This window comes from Prionailurus viverrinus, chromosome D2 (genome assembly GCF_022837055.1).
Source record: "Prionailurus viverrinus isolate Anna chromosome D2, UM_Priviv_1.0, whole genome shotgun sequence".
NCBI lineage: Eukaryota > Metazoa > Chordata > Mammalia > Carnivora > Felidae > Prionailurus > Prionailurus viverrinus.
Genome location: NC_062571.1, coordinates 31,696,888 through 31,713,523, shown reverse-complemented (window position 1 = coordinate 31,713,523; position 16,636 = coordinate 31,696,888). Strand labels below are relative to the sequence as shown.

The 16,636-nt window shown below is 41.2% G+C and overlaps 1 protein-coding gene across 1 annotated transcript in view; it reads left to right on the top strand.

The window, feature by feature from the left end:
• Positions 1-730: 730 nt before the first annotated feature.
• PPA1 (inorganic pyrophosphatase 1) overlaps positions 731-16,636 on the top strand; it is a 30,635-nt gene continuing 14,729 nt past the window's right edge. Inside the window, exons 1-4 of the mRNA XM_047825106.1 lie at positions 731-894; positions 4,163-4,221; positions 15,579-15,632; positions 16,502-16,621. Of these exons, the coding sequence (XP_047681062.1) occupies positions 831-894; positions 4,163-4,221; positions 15,579-15,632; positions 16,502-16,621 (297 nt within the window). The 5' untranslated portion in view covers positions 731-830. The remainder of the gene's footprint in view (positions 895-4,162; positions 4,222-15,578; positions 15,633-16,501; positions 16,622-16,636) is intronic.

Below are 16,636 nucleotides of genomic sequence, written 5' to 3'. Positions count from 1 at the left end.
GGCTCGAACTCATGAAAATGGGGGATCATGACCTGAGCGGATGGATGCTTAACCGACTGAGCCACCCAGGTGTCCCTCTTCCTCGGACTGTTGACATGTATCAACTCAGTTAATCATTCCAACAACGCAGGTAACAGTTACCATTACTCTCCACTTCCCAAATGAGAAACTGAGTCAGAAAGCTTAACAGCAATTTGCCTGCTCTCCTACACTAAAAAATGGTGGAGCTGGTTACTCACCTGGTAGTCATCAGGGGCTTAGTAATATCCCTCAAATTCGCTTAAAATGCACACCTTTAAGATGAAAGGCAGGGCATGTCTGATGAAGCCTGTGACTTCAGAACGCCTTTTGAGACCAGGAATTACTCTGGGGCGGGGAGGGGGGGAGGGGGCGGGGGCGGGGAGAGGAAAAGGTGAGAAAGGTGAGTTCCCTGTGTGCACGATGAAGGAGAGGTCTCCAGTCCATTCCTAGCTGGTGCAAGCTGAGAACTTGGACTTTTGCCGTCCCTCGGTCAGACAGAACCCTAAAGCACACGGGGCGGAGGCGGAAAGAACACTGCCAAAGCCAGGGATCGCCGCTAGCCACGTGGCCCAACTTAGGAGCCAGGGGGGCTGTCCGCGAAGGCGGGGCCGGCGGGGCGGGGCGCGGGGCCGGGCGGGCCGGGCGGAGTGCGCCTGCGCGCGGGGTGGGTCGGCCGCTTAAAGCCGTTCCCCGCCCCGCTCTGAAGTCCAGTCTCCCCGGTGCGCACGCGCGAAGCTTTCTCCTTGTCAGTCGGCGCCGCGTGCAGGCTGGTGGCTCTGTGGCGGCGGCTGCGGCTCGTCATCCGCACCATGAGCGGCTTCAGCAGCGAGGAGCGCGCAGCGCCCTTCACCCCCGAGTACCGAGTCTTCCTCAGTGAGTGTCGGCAGACCGCGACCCCTCCCCGCCCGCCAACCCATTCATTCCCGGGCCTCGCCTCGCCCCCTGCCCGGGCGCCGTCGGCCCGCGCTCCGCCCCTTGTCCCGGGCGCGGGCCGGGTTCCTTGGGCTTCCCGGGCCCTGGGCCGGCTAGGCCCTCCCATTTCACACGTCCCGTTTGAAACGGGTAAACGGGGTGGGGGGGGGGGAGGGTGACCGCGGGGACGGTCTTTCTCTTTCACACGCGCGGTGGGACCCGACCCCGGGCCCGGCTAGTTTTGCAGGTGCCCTCGGGCAGCGTCTGATGGGAAGGGAAACCACTGAGTCACTCTAGAAAAGGTGTCAGGAGGTAAACTAATCTGCGTAAGAGGATTGCTTGATTTGTAGGAACGGGGGCAGGGTGGAGGGATGACTCCCTAAGGACCTTAATTCCTGAACTGTAGCTCAGCCTGCGGGCACCAGGCAGGGTGAGATCCAACCCCTCGTTCTGCAGAGGGGGAAACTGAGGCCCGGAGCAGGAGCCGTCAGTGGAGGACCGAACCCCTCTCCAGGAAGGCCCGGTCGCGCATCTGCCCCTCCCTCCCGCGGAGGTTTCCCCTGCAGCGCGGATGCTGGGAATGAGCCTTCTTGAAACAGAAAGCTGTTTCCCTCAAGTCAAACAGGTGACGTCAGTCTGGAAAGCACGAGGGTGAAAGTGCCAAGTTTTTACCCCTGGGCAGGGAATCGACATCTGAGGGGTACCTACCCCAGGTCCACACCTGGAGCTGCACTTAGAGCTCTGCACGCTGCGGGCTGATGGAGCTCCGCTTTCCCTCGCCCACCGCCTTTTGTCTTGCAGGTGGAGGAAAGAAAGCTACCTCGGGTTTTATCTTGATCTCTACCCACGCCCCTGCCCAAGCCACTAGGAATAGATAACCGGAGAGAGCCAAGGCGTTCGAAAATGTGTCAGTAGAGGCGTTTCTGTTTTAACTGTAAAGAGCCGTTTCACTCGGAAGGAAATGGGCAGGTGCAGCAAATCTTTGCGGGTGATGTGTGAAGGGCAGGCAGGAAATTGCCGGGTGGAGGGGACCAATGGGAACACGGAGAGAATGCACACTAAGATCCTAGCTAAAAGTAACCTGCTGCGGGAGGAAAAGGAAAGTGAACTCAGGTTTACACATGTAGCTAAAGATTACCATGTAAAATCCAGGAAGGATGGGACTCCCCATTTTATTTAATTTTGGACTTAAATAAGGGCAGTGTAGGATCTTTTGACTAATAATTCACTGAACTATTTTTTCTGTGGTTAGAATCTCTCTGTAGGAGGGATTTAGAGCGGTGACGCTCAAGTTTGAAGGTGGAAAGATGATTGGCTAATTGACTTCAAGCTGTATTTATTTGCACAGTAGTTATCACTTAGGTTACCTAATGGTAGCAAGAATTTGATGGCCGTTGTGGAAGACCGTAGCCATTCCTTGACTTTGACACTGGCTAATGTAATTTTTTATCAGATGGAACTCTCTGGGACTTAAAAAATACCAATGATTAGAACTGATTATGTAATTACATAATTTTAAGGTTTTTTTTAAAAATGTTTTTTTTTTTTTTTAAATTTTTTTTTCAACGTTTATTTATTTTTGGGACAGAGAGAGACAGAGCATGAACGGGGGAGGGGCAGAGAGAGAGGGAGACACAGAATCGGAAACAGGCTCCAGGCTCTGAGCCATCAGCCCAGAGCCCGACGCGGGGCTCGAACTCCCGGACCGCGAGATCGTGACCTGGCTGAAGTCGGACGCTTAACCGACTGCGCCACCCAGGCGCCCCTAAAAATGTTTTTTAACACGTATTTATTTTTTGAGAGACACAGTCAGAGCACACGAGCAGGGGAGGTGCAGAGAGAGGGAGACACAGAATCGGAAGCAGGCTCCAGGCTCTGAGCTGAGCACAGAGCCCGTCGCGTGGCTCAAACTCACGAACTGTGAGATCATGACCTGGGCGGAAGTTGGACGCTTAACAGACTGAGCCACCCAGGCGCCCCAAGGTTTTTTAATCACAGATTTCTTAGCACCCTTCCTTAATAGGAGAAGATTTTTTACCTCTATAGTGTTATATTTGTCAGTCTCTTTAAAACTGATGGTGGATTGGACTGTGAAGTCACAGGTGACTCTGAAGGGATCGTAATGGGACTCATGAAATGGAGATATATACTGTCCTTTTTCATTTTCTGCAAAATGAATTACAGAAAGTCATTAGTTCTTTTGTTAATTGCATTTCCAGATGCATTAAGTCCACATTTTAAGAAATACTTAAATTTTTGGTCACTGCTCAGTTTTTCGTATTCCACCTCGGTTTTCAAATGTGAAGGGATATAGGTTCACCCTTAGGTTTCCTAAAGAATAGTAAGGAAGTTTTTTTTTTTTTTTTATGTTTATTTATTTTTTTGAGAGAGAGAGACAGAGCGTGAACAGGGGAGAGACAGAGAGAGAGGGAGACACAGAATCCAAAGCAAGCTCCAGGCTCTGAGCTGTCAGCACAGAGCCTGATGGGGGGCCCAAACTCACAAACTGTGAGATCATGACCTGAGCCGAAGTTGAATCTTAACTAACTGAGCCACCCAGGTACCCCTGTAAGGCAGTTTTGAAATTACTTTTTGGATATGGTAGTTAAGTCTCTAGAACATAGAAATTACCCGTGAAAGGGTTATTGGAACTTGATTATCCTTAAGAAATATAATCTGTCTCTGTCTTCCTGGAACATTGCCTAAAACAACATGGTTTTATAACTCAACAAATTGGTCCCTTCCCTTCCCCCTAAGCCCAACTGTTTCATTAGCTATGTAAGCTGTTAAGTGATGTAAGATCAGTCCAAAACAATTTGATAGCCTTTTGTATGCCAGGCACTGCTAGAGTCTGGGGATACAAAAGTATGTAAGACAGCCCCTGCCCTTGTTATAGAGGTTAATATCTGTTAGACTCCTAAGGAGAGCAGAGGATTAAAATTTAACCCAATCTTGGAGGGATCCGGAAGGTAAAGTATACAACCAGCTTTTCTCGTGTGGGAATAAAAAATGTCTACTTCACTATTCTGGTGAATGGTGTTGATAATGGGAAAGGCCATGCAAGTTTGGGGACGGGGTGTGTATGGGAAATCGCAGTATCTTTTTCTCAATCCTATGGTAAGCCTAAAATGACTCTAAAAAATTTAAGTGTTTTTTAAAATGTGTACTTAATGCATCTGGAAATGCAATTAGCAAAAGAACTAACGACTTTTCGTAATTCATTTTGCAGAAAATGAAAAAGGACAGTATATATCTCCATTTCATGATGTTCCAATTTATGCGGATAAGGTAAGATGTCCTTACCATTTAAACATAGTCTCTTTACTCAGATTAGTTAATTCCACATACGGATTTTCTTATACGTCTTCATAAGTGCTTAAAATGCCTCATTGTGCTGCAAATTCAAGGTACATTGACTAAGAAGTCAGTCTTAAATCCAGATTATTTGGCTAAAGAAGCAATTATAATTTGGGGAAGGAGTAGAGGAACAGATAACAAATGTTTCAAAGCTGTCCTTGGGACTACAATCTTAGTACCTTACCTCATAAGTGATTTTATTTTATTTTATTTTATTTTATTTTATTTTATTTTATTTTATATTTTATTTTATTTTATTTTATATTTTATTTCATATTTTATTTTATTTTAATTTATATTTTAATTTTAATTTTATTCATTTATTTTTAATTTTTATTTTTTCTCATAAGTGGTTTTAAAATTAACCAGGTCGGGGCGCTTAGGTGGCTCAGTTGGTTAAGTGACATTGGCTTACGTCATGATTTCATGTTTTATGAGTTGAGCTCCATATCAGGCTCTTTGCTGTCAGTGCAGAGCCTGCTTTGGATCCTCTGTCTTCTCTCTCTCTACCCCTCCACTGCTCTCTCTCGCTTTCTCAAAAAATAAATGAACATCTAAAAATAAAATAAAATACACCAGGTAGCCAGCACATAATTTGGGTTGTGGGATATTTATTAAACAGCAAAAATAAACTATTTTATTTACAAAAATTAAACTATATTATTCAGTGATCTAATTTCCTATAGGAAAATTCAGTACTTTCAGTGGACTGTTAGAGTTAAGATGCAAATAGTGTTGGGGCGCCTGGGTGGCTCAGTCGGTTGAGTGACTGACTTTGGCTCAGGTCATGATCTCGCAGTCGTGGGTTCCAGCCCCGCGTCGGGCTCTGTGCTGACAGCTCCGAGCCTGGAGCCTGCTTCGGATTCTGTGTCTCCCTCTCTCTCTGCCCCTGACCCACTCGCATTCTGTCTTTGTCTCTCTCAAAAATAAATAAACATTAAAAAAACTGTATGATAAAAAAAAAAGTACAGTGTTAATAAAGGTTAAGTCTACAGACTTCTAAAAAGAGGTGTCTATTAGTATGCACACCAGTGAGCTGAAGAAATCTAGCACAAATTGATAGGCTAACCACAAATGGGTAAGAATCTTACTTTGCTAGGAAAAAATGTCTACAACGATATATTCCAAAGTCTTTGTGGTCCTTTGGAAGTAAGAGTTGCTAGTGACCCTTTCTGATTTTTATTTTCATTTTTGTCTTTTTATATTTTCTAGTCTTTTTACAATGAGCATGGGTTATTTTTACAAATTGAAATAGTTATTGTTATTTTTTTTATTCAGTGCTTGTTTTAGCCTCCTTCCCAATAGGAGAAGTTTGTACTTCTGACACAAGGAACTGACACAAGGACGGATGCCTGCTGCTTTTTTAAACCTTTAAAAATTCTTTTTGTCCAACCGGGAAGCACGATTCACGATGAACACAAATTTTTTTGAGTTCTAAACACTGCACATAGATTGTTGATTTTCCTTGGCTACATGCCAATACATAATACATGCGAACATCGCATTCCAGTGCAAGTCTAGAATACCATTATAGGTGAAATCTTCTCCTTGTATATGCTGAGTCCTACTATTTCTCTGTACTTGACTTATCAGAGAGACATAGGCAAATTCACCAAACTTGTACCAGGAAATTTGCTCCAGTTCCAGACTGACAACTTGAGCGTCAGCAGAAAATCCCAACTCAAGGTGTTGCTTCCTAGGAGCTTCCTTGTGCTGGGCTCCAACAGGAGATAGTAGAGCAAATAGCCTAAGGCCAATTATGTGCCACGCTGACAGGAGGGACCTCTAATTGGCATGTGTTCTCCTGTGGGATTCTCAAAGTTGTATTTATTCAGAAACTCTAATTTGTTATGTCTGATTTCCTGGGAGTTGGCATGAGCTGCAGGATCCTTCCTTCCTCTTGAATTGGCATCATTTGGTTGACTTGATTATCCGTTTGGTGTGTAATTAGTATGCATATCAAAGTACTTTCCAGTCATGTCTCACACCATTTTGAGTAGTTAAGAGGTATAAAATGATGACTGAAAGTTTATTGAGAGTAACTTGACATGTAGATGTGCTAAGGAAGAAAAATATTTTCTTGACTTAGAGCTATTTTTTTGTGTGCATGTGTGTTTATAAGTGTCTTAGTCCATTTGGGCTGCTGTAACAAAATACCATAGACTGGTAGCTTATCAACAGCATGCATTTTTTACTCACAGTTCAGGGAGCCTGGAGGTCTGAGATCAGGGTGCCAGCATGGTTGGGTGAGGGCCCTCTTTTGGTCATGGACTTCTAGCTATGTACTTTTGTGGCAGAAAGGGCTAAGGATCTCTCTGGAGCCTCTTTTATAAGGCACTAATCCCACTCATGAGGGTTCCACCCCTGTGTCTTAAACACTTGCCAAAGGTCCCACCCAGTGTACAATCACTATTGAGGGTTAGGATTTCAACAAATGAATTTTGGGGGGGGACACAAGCATGCAGACCATAGCTATAAGTAACTGATACAATATTCTATATTATATAAACTATAATATTCTAGCCAAGGATCAGAATGTTCATAATAGTTGTGGTGCCCAGTTTTATTACTGCTTCAAGTTACCCCAAAATAGGAAACTGAGACTACATTTTGGTGCTATGTAAAACATCTTCACTCAGTTTATTCTGCAACTCCTTGGAGTCTTGTATGGGACTGGTTTGGGCTATAATCTGGGATTACTCAAATGAAAACTCTGCCTTTGCACCGCCCTGAGCTGGCTCAGAAACACAATCTCTTACAACAACTCTGGATTTCACTAGTGGTCCAGACGTCAGTGAACTTCAGCATTTCAGATTCCTGTCTGAGAAGCAGGAAAGAGTTCTTTTGTTTTGTTCTGTTTTTAAGGAAGTTTAGTATATACAAAATGCCAAAAGGGTGTGGTACACAGAAATTATTTTGGATTATAGCCTAAATGAAAGATCTGATTAACTCCATTGGGTTACAGAAGAGTGTGCTTTTTTTTTTTTTTTTTTTTTTTTTTTTTAGTTCCAATGTTATTAAGTTTATGTAAACACATTTTTAGTGTGTGGTTGTGGACTTTATCTCTAATATGGTCAGTCATTCAAAGGGAGATAATGAGGGAATGTATCTTTCACACAACTCTTACCACTCTACTGAGGAAAAATGCCCAAAGGCTTATATTCGGCTCTATGTCAGGACCTCTCAATGTGGACAGCCACTAGGTAATCAAGCCAGCCAGTTCTGGGAATCCGTGTGACTCAAACACCCTGCCTGGATTATTTCCAAATCCATTCGGTGGAAGAAGGCAAAGGCAAGGACTCACTGGATTTTGTCCTTTGCTCTGGGTCTATTTTGGGGTCAAATATAAAAATACCTGTGGCTCAGGGTGTTTTCTGACATAAAACTTTTTAGATAAGAGAAATTTTTAAAATCCAGAACATAGCATAAACGGTGTGAAATAGTGGGTGGATTAACTTTTGTCTAAATCTTCAAGTGATCAAATATCATGACTTGATATTTAGATTTAGAAGTTTGGTATTGTTTTTGTTCTGTATCTTAAACGTTGATGTTAAATATTTGTTCTAACAATATAGGCTTCTATTTGTTTTCCAGGTGACTGTTGGGAGAATATGTAAATATGGAACTATTTTTTTTTTCTCCTCTTCTAAAAGTTCAGCTTATAATCAAATAGGTTGATGCCTCAGAAATTTAACAATATTTTCTGCAGTCGTGTATCATTTTTTTCCAAGATTTTATTTTTTTTAATTAAAAAAAAAATTTTTTTTTTAACGTTTATTTATTTTTGAGACCGAGAGAGACAGAGCAGGAACGGGGGAGGGTCAGAGAGAGGGAGACACAGAATCCGAAACAGGCTCCAGGTTCCGAGCTGTCAGCACAGAGCTTGATGCAGGGCTCGAACTCATGGACCGTGAGATCGTGACCTGAGCCGAAGTTGGCCGCTCAACCGACTGAAGCACCCAGGCGCCCCTCCAAGATTTTATTTTTAAGCAATTCCTACACCCAACGTGAGACTCAAATTCAGAACCCCAAGATCAAGAGTCACATGCTCCACCAACTGAGCCAGCCAAGCGCCCCCTGCACCCATGTTATCATTCTTTTTGAAGATACTATTTCACTGTACCTGAGCCCTTTAGGAGAGATCTACTCAAGCAGATGCCTGTTTGATTACTTCCTTCCTTCCGGGGTTTGCTTTGTTTCAAATTTTCGATTTCTTTTTATAAACAGTTCCTTAAATGGAAGTTTGTAAAATGTCACTGAATTAAACACTGTTTTCTTCCCTAGCGTTGTATGTATATAGAATGGGTTTTCTGGATTTTTGTTTTGTTTATCTTTGGTTTCATGTTTTCTAAACCAAAGTTAGAACCGGGAACAGATGGGAACTGAGGACCGTTAAGCTTAATCAGCATGTCATAACTAAAAATAAACTCCTACTTTTTCCCTCTCCAGTGAGCATTCAGGTGACTAAATTTTGATAACAGATATTCTAACCATAATCTCTGTGGTCTGTCAACTTCGTTGAAAAGGTAAAGGTTGGGATGATTAAATATGCATATAACATACCACAATGCCTGGCTTTATAGGAAAGTCTCAGTAAACAGTAACCAACCAGATAGGATGATGATGTTGAGCACAATGACTGATTGTTTCTTTAGCCCTTCAGAGCTCTATTTTATAGGGTAAAAAAAAAAAAAAAAAAAATCACTGAATTAAGAGTAAGGAATCTTGACTTTAGTCTTGGTTTTACCACTAACTGGCCTAATGATATTGAGCAAATTCCTTCATCTCTGAGCCATGTTCATCTTGGTGGGTGTTTTAGATTACATTCTATGTTGACGTCCCATGATTCTGTGTATAGAGCTTATTGATGAACCCTCATTACAGATCATTATTTTAAAAAAGGCCCAAAATTATTGTTGATATTTATTGAATGATTCCTGTAACCTTAGGCACTATGCTAAAGCCCTTCTGTGGATTATATCATTTGGCCATCACGTCATTCTCTAAGCTAGGTTCTTTCATTAGCCCCATTGTCCAGGATCAGCCACTAGAGCTTATAAGCAGTAGTGTCATGCTTGAAACCCGGCATTTTGGCTCAGAACTTGTGGTTTTAACCACTGTTCCACTTCCTTGAGTGATTATGGATATGTAGGAGAGGTGGATTTTACTTTGTACTTCTTATATGTTCCAAATTTTCTACAGTAGATATCTCTTTAATAATGCACACAAAAAGGCTTGCTTAATTTTTATTTTATTTTTTTTATTTTTTAATTTTAATTTTTATTATTTTTTTTGCTCAGCGTTCAAAGGAAATGAGTAAGAGCTTTTTTTTCTTTAGAAAGGCTCAGAAGTCTTCTAGTCCAGGCATTCTTGGTGGCCCTGAGGCCCTCAAATGGCCACGGACGGGTTTCTGAGGTTCTGTGAACTCTGTGATACTGCGATTTGGTGTAAATGTGCATTTTTCCTGGGAAAGGTTCTATGTTCAAAATTCTTCGTCATCACAGGAGTGCCTGGGTGGCTCAGTCGGTTAAGCATCTGACTTCAACTCAGGTCATGATCTCACAGCTTGTGAGTCTAAGCTCCACATCAGGCTCTGTCCTGACAGGTCAGAGCCTACAGCCTGCTTGGGATTCTGTGTCTCCCTCTGTCTCTGCCCCTCCCCTGCTCGTGCGCGTGCTCTCTTTCTCTCTCTCTCTCTCTCTCTCTCTCTCTCTCTCTCTCTCTCTCGTTCTTTCAAAAATAAACATTAAAAATTTTTTTTAAAAAAAGAGTAGAACTTAAGTATTGCCACACACACAAAGTAAATATGTGAGGTGATGAAGAGGTTAATTTTCTTGATGAGGGGGATCATTTCACAATGTACACATATACCAAAACCTCACATTGTACATCCTGAATATGTGATTATTTGTCAGTCATACCTCAATAAAGCTGAAGAAATTTTTTTAAAAAGAAAAAGCAAATGGATTCCTGAATTATTTCATTAACAAGTGATTAAAAGTGAGATCATGACCTGAGCCACAGTCAGACACTTAACTGACTGAGCCACCCAGGCACCCCTAAGATTTACTCTTTAAGCAAATTTCATTGAATCATTTTTAGCGTTTTGAGGAACCGCCATGCTGTTTTCCATAATGGCTGCACTAATTTACGTGCCCACCAACAGTGCACAAGGAGGAATCCATTTGCATTTAATAGTTTAGAGTATTTCCTGTAATAAAAAAAAACTGACACTGAAGCCCAAATCTAAAACTAAGGATTAAGAGCCATTGTCACTTGATGAGCACTTAATAAGGTATAATAATCTCAGACAGGATTAAATCTAGTACACCTTTTCAAAAGTACCTGTTTGCAGGTGGAACATTTCCTTATTAATTATGTGAGCCTTTCTGATAGGGATTTTATACTACAAAACTGTTCTAGAAGTTAAAAAAAAAAAAAGCTGCCCTTGTTTTTTATTAGCTTCTTGCTTGTTGAGTAATCTCGAGATGAATTTAGAAGAAAGTCCTCTCTACCACCACCATTTTTCTGCAAATTTTACTGCAAAACAGAAAATAAAAGGAAGGACGATGGAATCAGAGAGTGATTTTGTATTTCTTCCCAAGTCTGGCATTTATTTGGTTCCTGAAGTTATCTGGAGAGATACATGGTGGCTCAACTTGAAAATGTTGATTTAAAAGCCACTTATGTAAGTTTGCAATATAGCATGTCATGTTCACTAGGCTTTGGATCCAGTGTTGGAAACTGATCATAAGTCTTAAGGTGTTCATAGGTCTCCCAATAAAGACGCATTTAACTTTACTACTAAGATTCAGTGGTGGGATATAATTAAATGCTCCCTATATACACATACTTAACTACACTAGTTATAATAGCCTACCAAATATCCATAGCCTGTTCATTAGTAAACAGCTTTTAGACTACTAATTTGATCCATAAGAAAACTAACCGGTTTGGAAATGAAACCCCTGATCACCATAATATTGAAATATTCCTGTTTAATCAGTGAAAGTAAAAGACTAATCAAGATATAGGTTACATGTCTCCTACCCCTAAAATATTTTTATTTACACTCTTTTTGATTTAATGGAATGATACAATTAGTTTAGGCTTAAGTTTCCAATCTCCTTAGAATTTGAACACCTTTAACATTGACATTCTTATGAAATGATTATAAAGCTGGGAAGAGTGTTAGGTCTCTGCCTTTCGGAAGTCAGAGCTAAAGCTATAGTTTGCCTTTCCTCTGCCTCCTACAGGCTTATCCAAATCATCCCACTAGGGATACTAACCCCTTCCTTCCTCTGAAACTATAAATAGGGAGCTGAGAGCTTGATGCCAGAGCGGGGATTTAGAATCAAAGCAGACTAGAAGTGGAGAACAGATTCTCCTCTCAATCCAGGATTGAGCTAAGTAATAGTTGAAACCAGTTAGGATTAGAGAAAGAAGGCATGAATTTGTAACTGGGTAGTACTAAATACCCTAAAGTCTTGTCTCAGTATTTTAAATGCATAAATGTTGGAAATACGAGAATGCATGATTTTTTCCAATTGTTAATTGTAAAATCCACATAACGTAACACTGACTGTTCTAACCATCGGTAAGTGTACACTTCAGGGGTATTGATACATTCACATTGTTGCGCAACCCTTGCCACCCTTCATCTCCAGAACTCGCTTCATCTTTCAAAACTGAAATTTCATGTCCATTAAACATGAACTCCCTGTTCCCCCCTCCCAACCCCCTTGCGGCTACCCTTCTACTTTCTGTTTCTGTATGAATTTGACTTCTTTAGATACCTCATGTAAGTAGAATCACACGGTATTTGTCCTTTTGTGACTGGCTTATTTCACTTATCATGGCCTCAAGTTGTGTCCACACATGTTACAGCATGTGTCAGAATTTCCTTCCTTTTTTGGGGGGGTTGCTTCTATGGTTTAGAGATTGTGAATAATGCTGCTATGAACATGGGTATACAAATACCTCTTGAAGACCTTGCTTTCAGTTCTTTGGGTGTATACCCAGAAGTGGAATTGCTGGGTCATATGGTAACTCTATTTTTGGTGGAACCGCGGTTTTCCACAGTGGCTATACCATTTTATGTTCCTACCAAGAGTGCACAGGAGTTCCAATTAGAATGCATAATTTAACAGTAAAAGTGCTTCCCGCAGTGGAATTGGTTGGATTTCTTATATTGCCCTGAAAATGTTAAGGATCACTGTTCACCTGAACAACTCCCTGAATTGTAGCAGCCTCTAGGAGAACAGCAGTAGTTCCTGTTAAGGAATGAACCCCCTCCTTTTTATATCAACATACTTAATACCTTCTGTTGTGATTATTGATGGGGTACATAATGACTAAAAGCTATAAGTTCATTGCTTTAAAAAAAGGCACAGTACTCACTATGGCATCTACATACACTTAAAAGTGTGCTAAGCATTCATTTTACAGGTAAGTTCCCTCCCCCAGGTTTATGAACCCCACCCTCCCCACCCACACACACACCCCACACCCCACCCCAGCCCCACTGTAGCCTGAGGCCTCCATGCAGAGGCCTGGATTTGGAAATCTAACTTTGAGGGAGTTCAAAGAGCTTTTATGGGGCACCTGAGTGGCTCAGTCGGTTAAGTGTCCGACTTCAGCTCAGGTCATGATCTCGAGGTCTGAGTTTGAGCCCTGCGTCGGGCTCTGTGCTGCCAGCTCAGAGCCTGGAGCCTCCTTCGGGTTCTGTGTCTCCCTCTCTGTCTGCCCCTGCCCACCTTATGTTCTGTCTCTCTCTCAAAAATAAATATTAAAAAATAAAAGAGCTCTTATTCTGTTCACTGCTAGTCTTCAGTGCCTAGGAAAGTAACACCCAACAGTGGCACTCAGTAATTAATTAATTAATTATTGAGAGAACATGAATGATTTGGCTCTGAGGCTTTTTGCAGGATACTCCCTGCTGTTTTTTGGCCTAACGAATTCCTAAAAAGCACCAAACTGGGGCACCTGGGTGGCTCAGTCAGTTGAGCTTCCAACTTCAGCTCAGGTCATGATCTCACAGTTCATGGGTTCGAGGCCCATGTCGGGCTCTGTACTGACAGCTCAGAGCTTGGAACCTGCTTCAAATTCTGTGTCTCCCTCTCTCTCTGCCCCTTCCCTGTTCATACTCTGTCTCTCTCTGTCTCTAAAATAAACATTAAACAAAAAAAAAAAAAAAAAAAAAAATTTAAAGAATAAAAAAATAAAAAGCACCAAACCTTCAGGCTTTTGGAATTCCTCTGTGCAGTGGAGTTGTCTTAACTATTTTCAGAAAGATGTTTTCTTTCCTTTAATGTTCTTTCTTTGCTTGCTTTCCATTATAGTTACGTAGGTTTGTAATATTAGGTAGTGGGTTTTGAGGATCTATATGCATTTACCACTTATTCCATTAAAATGTTCAATATAGTTACCAAGTTTCAAATTTGTACATTTTGGCCCTATTTGCTACCTTTTTCTTGAGGTAATTTATTCATTTGGTAATGCCTTTTTTTTTTTTTTTTTTTTTTAATTTACTGATCTCTTTGGTTTCACTTCTCAGTTACTCTTTCATGTGGTAACAGCTCCATCTTGTGAACAGTTAGGGTATTGCTGCTGAAAACTTAAAGTCCAGACTTGCTCGTAGACCCATAGATCTTTCATTTTAATACCTGAGGTGTGGTACGAGATAGATGCAGTTCTTAAAAAGAAATCACATTTCTTTGATTAAATCTTGAAATTGAATCAAAGATTGGGTCTTCCCATGAACAATGTGTTACTTTCTCTAAACCACACAATTATCACTTAACATGGATAGAACACTTACTCAGTCCTGGATTTTAAGATCTCTGTTTTTTGTGGGTTTTATGTTATATCAAGTAGGTGTTAAGAGGCTTGAAGCAGAAACTCATGAAATCTTCTTGTCTCCCTCAATTTGACCAAGAACTTAAATAAAGGGCAGCAGTTTGAGACTGTAAGCTCTAGCTTTTCTGCTTGGTTAAAACTAATAGCACAGTAATCATTGGCTCAAAACCTTTGACTTATCCTTTTGTAGCTTATTAGTCTCTGTTTTTTTTGGGGGGGGGGGCAAAGTAGCAGAAAAATAATTCTAAAAAGTGTGTAACTAAGTGACTTACATTTAAAAAAATGTTTTTTTTTTTTTAGAGAGAGAGAGAGTGAGCATGGGTTGGGGAGAGGGGCAGAGGGAGAGAGAGAGAATCTTAAACAGGCTCCATACTCAGTGCAGAGCCCGACATGGGGCTCGAACCCATGACCCTGGGATTATGACCTGAGTCAAAATGAAGAGTTGGATGGTCAACCGACTGAGCCACCCAGGTACCCCATAAGTGACTTTCATTTCAAATCCGCTTTAAAAAATACACCTTTTATAAAAGAATAATTGCAAATTTGGCCTCATGTATACCTTTTGCAAGGCTATAAACTGAAAACCTGACCATTTAAAGTTTTATTTATTGGGGCGCCTGGGTGGCTCAGTCAGTTAAGCGTCCGACTTCGGCTCAGGTCATGATCTCACAGTTTGTGGGTTCGAGCCCGGCATCAGGTTCTGTGCTGACAGCTCAGAGCCTGGAGCCTGTTTCAGATTCTGTGTCTCCCTCTCTATCTGCCCCTCCTCTGTCAAACTAACGTATGACAATGTAAGTAAACTGACTTAGGGTTTGTCTTCCAAACTGCCACTGAAAGAGGAGTTCTGAAAACATCTTGAGCAATTGCAGGGTCACTGGAGGAAGCGAATGGGCTTTGGAGATGATCTCTTTGAAGACGGTCTTCCTCGGAGATAGAAGTTCTGTTATGTTTAAAAACTATTTCCTTTCTTTATAGTAACATTCTTCCCACCCACCCCACCCCTGACATTTTATTATGAAAAATTTATTATGTTTACTTAAACACACAAAAATTTGAAAGAATTACAGATTGGACAAGAATACACCCACCACCTTAATTCTACAGTTACTTTGCATATTTGGTCTGATTTTTTTTTTAAGTTTATGTATTTATTTTGAGAGAAAGCGCCTTCAATATCACGAACCATGAGATCATGACCTGAGCCAAAATCATCCAAAATCAAGAGTCCGAAATCAAGAGTCGGATGTTTAACTGACGAGGCCCCCTGAGGTGCCCCGGGTCTGATTTTTTGGCTGACTTGTGTTGAAAGCCTATTGACTTCAAAGATCCAATACAACGAACAGTTTAACTTTGGCCGAACCAGTGAAACGCTCACTGAGGTGAGAGAACAAATTAGCTCCTGTGACCATTTCACCTTCTGTGTTTTTCAGGACGTGTTCCACATGGTAGTTGAAGTACCTCGCTGGTCGAATGCAAAAATGGAGGTATGTTTCTCCTTACACTGGTGATCAGACTTAGGATATTAATTTTGATCTAAGCACACTGATTTGCATTTGCTTGAGGGTTCAACCGCTGAAGCCTCAGGTTTTCTTCTTGCTGGTCCCAATCTCTTCTCCGATTAGGTTGCGTCGCCCACTGCCTGCCAGTCTTCCCCCTGGGCTCTGAAGCGGCAGACTGTCCTCCCCACACCTTTGCTTCTGGCTTCTGAAAGCCTAGAATTACCTGTTTCTCCTGTGTTATCCCCTTTAAGTCCATCAACGACTCCTCCTGACTCCTCCATGGAGTCACCGGGCTTTCTTTAGTTACCCCAGCCACCTGTGATTGTATTGGAATTTCTGTTGCGTTAATTTCTTTCTGATGACTCCTAATAGATTCGGCTTTTTGTTGTGGATATTTGTTACATTTCTTCTATCACCTAATTAAGCTTTTTGACAGTAGCCATATTTTGCATGTAATATACACTCAAATATTTGAATAATTTAAAATGTTTTCAGGAAAGCCTAAGTTGGATAATATTTACTTTGCCCTTTTAATACAAATCTTAAAACATTTCTCAAATGTTAGGATTTTATTCCAGGTAATTTTAGTTTTTGCTTTCTTGAATAAGTAAATTTTGGGTTTTTTTTTAAGGGTTTTTTCCCCTTCTTGATAGTTCCTGTGTACCTCAAATAAGTTTTCCAATTTAAGGCTGATTATGGAAAAACTTTTATATCAAATCATAAAAATGTTAGAGGCAAAATACTTCATTAAAGTGGAATTACAGGATATGCATTCCATAATTCATTTCCTCAAATCGTTATTTGAATAGTATTTTATATCCAAATATACAATAATTTGAAATTTTTTATTTCAGATAGCTACAAAGGACCCTTTAAACCCAATTAAACAAGATGTGAAAAAAGGAAAACTCCGTTACGTTGCAAATCTGTTCCCTTATAAAGGATATATCTGGAATTACGGTGCTATCCCTCAGGTATGTATCTGTGCA